Source organism: Citrus clementina, unplaced genomic scaffold (assembly GCF_000493195.1).
Source record: "Citrus clementina cultivar Clemenules unplaced genomic scaffold, Citrus_clementina_v1.0 scaffold_6, whole genome shotgun sequence".
NCBI lineage: Eukaryota > Viridiplantae > Streptophyta > Magnoliopsida > Sapindales > Rutaceae > Citrus > Citrus x clementina.
In genome coordinates, this window is record NW_006262139.1 from 24680236 (window position 1) to 24686235 (window position 6000).

A 6000-nucleotide genomic window follows, 5' to 3' on the forward strand; every position below is an offset into this window, starting at 1 on the left:
ATTTTTTAGAATTATTAATAAATGAATAATGAAATTTAAATTATATTAAATATTAGTATAAATAACAAATATCAAAATATGTATACAAATCTGCTATAAAAATTTTGAGACTACTTAACTAGTTGTAGTCCTGAATTATTATTTGACGAGACCTTAATCTAAAGATCTTGATATTATTTTTATTGTTTTAGATTTGAAACCTAATATTATCCCTCAATTTGTCACATTCCTCGAGGAAAAACAGGACGAGCATGAGGTGTAAGAGTAAATGCTTTTATTAAATATATTATTTTCAGTATCTGTACATATTTCATTCATTTCATTATTGATATAAAAGTAATTTCTTTTTATTATAAGATTATGAAGATTGACGAAAATAATTATTCTGATAATTTTTATTTTGTATTGTGTGATTTTTGTAATAGATTAATATTAGTGTAAAATATATTGTCAAACCTTATTTTTATTTAAATTTTTATTTTAATATAATTAAATCAAGTTCAGAATTTAAATTTAAAAACATATCAGTTATTCAGGGATCGGGGACCCTCAGGGATCCACTCTTATTATTCGGGGAGGGAACTTGAATCTCCTCAAACAATTCTAATAGGGATAGTGAGATATGCAAAATATCGAGGATGGATGCGGAGATGTTGGTCCCCTCCACTCCTCTCCCCATTGTCATCCCTAATCCAGAGTTCCAAAATCGACCTAAATTTTTTTGACTTGATTAGTTTATGCTTTGTGTGTAAAAGTGTTGTTTTGAATAAGAATGATGGATTAAAAATGTATGGATGTTACTGATATGCCTTCACATCATTCTTATCTATTGAATAAAAAATGATAAAGAAAAGACAAACTCAGAGGATGACAACATTTATTATATACCTCATTAAAGAAATAATTCCTGTTTGTTAAGTTTATAGATTGCAAATAGAAACCAAAAAAGGAAAAAAAAAAACAAAAAACAAAACCGGTGCGTTGACTGGTACAAAGGCTCACATGTTTTATTTACCCAGATTTATTGAGATTTAAAGATTTTTATAAATAACCATACAAAACTTCGCCTTGAGCAAGTCAAAAGCACTATAAGACATGTCCGAAAAAGACCAAGCAGTTCAGAAATCATATCTTTATTGGATAAACTCGTCATCATTTTCAATGGACGCCCATAATTCTCTTATTTACTATTTTTTTTATTGCTGTATTCAGCAACCCTTATAAATAAATCAACCGCGACATGTTCCTATAAAGGCATCTGTTTCTGCAATAAAAATGGCGAGAGTCTATTTGTCTTTGTGTTTTGTCGCTTTGGTTGCTATCGGGTTCATTGTTAATGGCTCTGTAGCTGATGAGGATAAGAAGAATGAATGTGACAAAAACAATTCTGAGGAGGTTAAATTTTATGAACTCAAGAAAGGAGATTTCTCCGTTAAGTTTACCAACTGGGGTGCCACTATTGTTTCTGTTTTTCTCCCTGACAAGGATGGTATGATTTGTTTCATTGTTTAATTTGTAGGGGGCTTTTGTTCCTTTTTTTTAATTGATTGTCAAGTTTTGGGTTTTTTACATTTTCTGAGTTTGTTTTATTTTTGTTGTTTTTCAGGTAAGGTAGATGACGTTGTACTTGGATATGATTCAGTCGATGATTACAAGGTAATTTTTTTCCCCCCCTCATTTTGGAGATACTTCTGAAAATCACAAATTTTGCATTATGGCCATAGCCCATATGTGACAAAAGAGTCTACAGCTAATTTTTCCTGTGTTGTTTGTCCTATGCATCCATCATATATATATTTTTTATAGGGTAGTGATAACCTCCACTTTTAGTAATTTATTTTAATTACAGGATTATCTTTATTAAAAATAATTATTTATTATTTTATCTTCTCTCTCACATCTCTCTCTCAAACATCAGCATCCCCGTCACCTATTTCTATTACCACCAAATTCACCATCACCATCAATTAGAGGTTGTTCTTATGAATCTAAAGTGCTGTAATTGCATTAAGATAATGTATTCCATAACTGAAGAAACTTAACTTCAGTATCTTTGAATCAATGAAGAATGTAATCTGACTAATTTTTATTTTTATTTCTGTTCTCTGTTGGTTATAGCCATGAGATTAATCGATCATTGTAATTCACTTCACTTTTTCTCACTTATGCTTCTATTGCATCTCTCAGTTGAGTCTGAATCCCTCAATGCACCTTCTCAAGATCCTTACTAATGAGTATTTTACTTTAATTGATGCTATTTGAATCTAATTAGATGAACATTTTGGATATTAACTTTTTGACTTTGGATCGTGGGGTTATGGTTTTGCAATATCTAGATAACTGGGTAGTATTATTGTTAGTAGATGTGATTTTTCTGGATCTAATTATTTTGTAATCTTAAATTGATTATTTGATTTTTTTTAATTAAAAACGTTGTGTTTTGTAATTTTAACTTGGTGGTAATGGTGATCACGAACTTAGAGCTAATGAAGATAAATGGTGGGGATGAAGATTATGCTTGACAGAGAAAATAATAATTATTTCTAATGATGGTAATTTAAGAAATTAGTTAAGTAAATTGTAAAGTGAATGTTGATGAGATAAAATGAGTTTGATCAATTATCACTACTCTTTTTTAAAAGATATGATCATCTGGGGACCTGAGCTTTTGGGCTTATCAACTTATTGTTTTATTCGAATGGTTTCTAATTCTTAATAATTTTCTCCTTGTAGACTTGTAAAGTCAGACTTTTCTTTGACGTTTGCATTATTGACTGTGATGCACTTGATTCTCAGTTTCCTTAAATAATGTATTAATTTTCTTCAATAGTCTGGTTGGGACTAAGACCATTTTGTTTGAATCTTTAATGAAAGGACCATCCTTCTCCTTTTGTGCTGCTTTTGCAATTTCCTACACTTTGATTCAGAGCTTCCTATAATTCCACGATTTTATGATCTTAATATTTGTAACGATGAATTATCTTTTTGATCATTTTATATTGGGAATATTTTGCAGAATGACACAACCTATTTCGGTTCTGTTGTTGGACGTGTTGCTAACAGAATCGGAGGCGCTCAATTTACTTTAGATGGAACCCATTATAAACTGGTTGCTAATGAAAAGTCAAACATGCTTCATGGTACGTTTCTTGTGTTCACTTGCATTATCTGTATTTTTTCCTGGTAAAAAGAAAAATGAAGTTGCTTATTCTGTATTTTTAAGAGACAACTTATATTTCTTTCGTGATTTCTTATAGGTGGCCCGAAAGGCTTTAGTGATGTAATCTGGAAAGTAAAGACCTACGAGAACGAAGGTCCTACTCCTAAGATTGTCTTCTCCTATCATAGCACTGATGGTGAAGAAGGTCAGTGTAATTTAATTTTGATTTTGATTTTTTCAAATTTTTGCTCTAAAATATGAATGTGGTAGAATGATATGTTTTCATTTGGGTTGGGTGACTTTTGAACATTCATATATCTGCAACTTTTTGTAGGATTCCCTGGTGATCTCGATGTCACTGTGAGTTACTCTCTCACCAGCGAGAAGGAACTAAGTGTAAAAATGAAAGCCAAGGCTAGAAACAAGGCTACTCCAGTAAATCTGGCTCAACACTCATACTGGAACCTAGGTGGTCACAGCAGTGGCGATATCCTTTCTCAAGAAGTCCAGATTTTTGCTTCCAGCTATACACCTGTTGATGACCAGCTAATTCCCACCGGGAAGATTGAGACCGTTGAAGGAACTCCCTATGATTTCCTCCAGCCTCACGCAATTGGCAGTAGCATCGACAAGCTTCCTGGTGGCTATGACATTAACTATGTGCTTGATAAGGATGATTCCAGCAAAACAATGAGGAAGGTAGCAATCGTGCACGATAAGAAGTCAGGAAGAGTGATGGAGCTGTTGGCAGATCAACCTGGTGTGCAATATTACACTGGTGGCCAAATTAAGGAAGTGACGGGGAAAGGTGGCTTCGTGTATAAGAAACATGCAGGGCTGTGTCTGGAGACTCAAGCCTTCCCCGATTCAGTAAATCACCCTAATTTTCCTAATACCATTGTGTATCCTGGAGAGAAATACAAGCATCATATGCTGTATAAATTTTCCACCAAGTCGTAGATGATGTTTCATAATCAAGCCTTTCATTGCCAAACCGGGATGTCACCTGTTTTGTGTTGCTATCCACAATAGGTTAATACTTTATTCTTCATGGTCTACAATTTCAGATTCTGTACAAAGACAAAATCAAGCTCCAAATTAAAATAATCAATAAATTTATGGCAAGGGATTCTAAGCTCTTGTTGCCATCAATATTTGTTCTAGTTTCCTTTTACCATATCAGTCACTCGTTTTCTGTCCTTCCTGAGCTCTCTTTCCTGAATTTTCCAGCTGTAACCTCACAGCGCACCAAATTTTTCGTCACCTGAAACGAAAAAGTAGCTGTATTATATAAGACTGAGCGCATTTTTCCAAAACAGATTCTTTCAATTTGTAGGTGCACGATGCTAATTGCATGCAATACTTAATATAAGTCATTAGTTTCATGGTTGAATCGAGAGGAAAAAGAAAAAGTCAACTGATCCCGTAATCATATTTGCCTGCCTAACACGATCAATAATAATTATGTCCTGTCATATGAATGGAAGTGTGACCATGTAACCACTTGACATAAGCTTTGGACCGTCGATTTTATCGATAATCCTTATGAGTTTTACATATTCTCATAATCCAATCAAGTTGCATACATAAAACAATTGTAGATTCCATATTAAAACAGCATGAGGGTCCATGAAATGGACAAGGAGGAACCTTGACATAATGCGCTGCCTTTATCAAGTCTAACAATCGATCGGCTAAAAGCATAATAAAATGTCTAGAAAAAGACTAAATTGGCGCATATGCAATGATTTTTAGGCAACTCTCTCTCTCTCTCTCTTTCCCCAAAAGTCTCTCCTTTGCTATATATACAAGATTGTAGTCAGCAGCCCATGTGAGAAGACCAAAGTGGTTTCATCTTTTTGTGTAAGGAAAATAAAAATGAGGAGTTCTCTGGTGCTGTGTTTTGTCGTGTTAGTTGCTTTTGGGTTTGTTGTTCATGGTTCTGTAGCTAGTAATGCCGTTGGAGTTTATGATCTCAAGAAGGGAAATTTCTCTGTGAAGCTCACTAACTGGGGTGCCACTCTTATTTCTGTTGTTCTTCCCGACAAGCATGGTATGTCTGTTCACTGTCTCTCTGTTTTTGACATTTAAATTCTGCTGAATTATTTGCTTTTGGCTGTGAATCTTGTCTTATCCATTGCTTTTGTATTGATCATTCAGGAAAGCTGATTGATGTTGCCCTTGGATATGATTCAGTCAATGACTACAAGGTGATTTTTTCTCTTTTAAGTTTTGTTTTTTGTTTCTTCGTTGTTTTTGTTGCTTGTGAAAGGAAATAAATATTGCCTGCTCTCTTTCTTACTTCTTTCTCACACACAAAAAGCTGCTGGTATACAATACTCCACCCGTGTAATTGTAATCTCTAGGCAGCCATACAACATATCAAACAGGTCCCATCAGCTATTGTAGCTGAGCATTGGGTTTATCAACCTATTGTTTTATTCAAATAGTGTTCTGAACTCTGCATTTGTATCTTCTACTGCTTTCTTTTGTTAAGATTGATTTGGGTTTTTTTTTGCATCTGCTGTGTTTCAGCATAATTTTGAGAGCACAACAGCTGAAGTGTGACACCGTTAGTAATAAAAAGTTGCATCACATCAATCTCAAAACGAAACCTCAATTAGATGATATAGCAGAATCAACATTAGTAAAAGTTGGATTTTTAATTTTTAACATGGTGTTTTTTATTTTTTATTTTTAAATGAAAGACAGGCTGACGGGGAAACCCAATCAGCAACTAAATCATATAATATACTTCGTTAAAAGGCTCTTTTATTTATGTGAACCGGCTCCATATAAAGCTTTTTGCAAAGGTAGAATGATAGTTCTGAGGGCAAGTA

General features: G+C 33.6%; 2 protein-coding genes across 2 annotated transcripts in view; both read left to right on the plus strand.

Annotated features, from left to right (window-relative positions):
* Positions 1 to 1097: 1097 nt before the first annotated feature.
* On the plus strand, positions 1098 to 4315 carry LOC18038197 (aldose 1-epimerase). The gene is made up of 5 exons (XM_006431040.2): positions 1098 to 1489; positions 1607 to 1656; positions 3017 to 3140; positions 3258 to 3365; positions 3495 to 4315. The coding sequence occupies exons 1-5, from the start codon at positions 1276 to 1278 to the stop codon at positions 4118 to 4120; spliced, it is 1122 nt and encodes a 373-aa protein (XP_006431103.1). The 5' UTR covers positions 1098 to 1275; the 3' UTR covers positions 4121 to 4315.
* A 638-nt stretch (positions 4316 to 4953) lies between these two features.
* LOC18038596 (aldose 1-epimerase) overlaps positions 4954 to 6000 on the plus strand; it is a 2925-nt gene continuing 1878 nt past the window's right edge. The window contains exons 1-2 of the mRNA XM_006431043.2: positions 4954 to 5213; positions 5321 to 5370. Of these exons, the coding sequence (XP_006431106.2) occupies positions 5039 to 5213; positions 5321 to 5370 (225 nt within the window). The 5' untranslated portion in view covers positions 4954 to 5038. The remainder of the gene's footprint in view (positions 5214 to 5320; positions 5371 to 6000) is intronic.

What these genes read in the sequence shown, in the direction of transcription:
- LOC18038197 (XM_006431040.2), top strand. Translation starts at nt 1,276, where the DNA reads ATGGCGAGAGTCTATTTGTCTTTGTGTTTTGTCGCTTTGGTTGCTATC. An exon ending in TTTTCTCCCTGACAAGGATG is followed by an intron (nt 1,490 to 1,606) that starts GTATGATTTGTT and finishes GTTGTTTTTCAG; the next exon opens with GTAAGGTAGATGACGTTGTA. An exon ending in TAGCACTGATGGTGAAGAAG is followed by an intron (nt 3,366 to 3,494) that starts GTCAGTGTAATT and finishes AACTTTTTGTAG; the next exon opens with GATTCCCTGGTGATCTCGAT.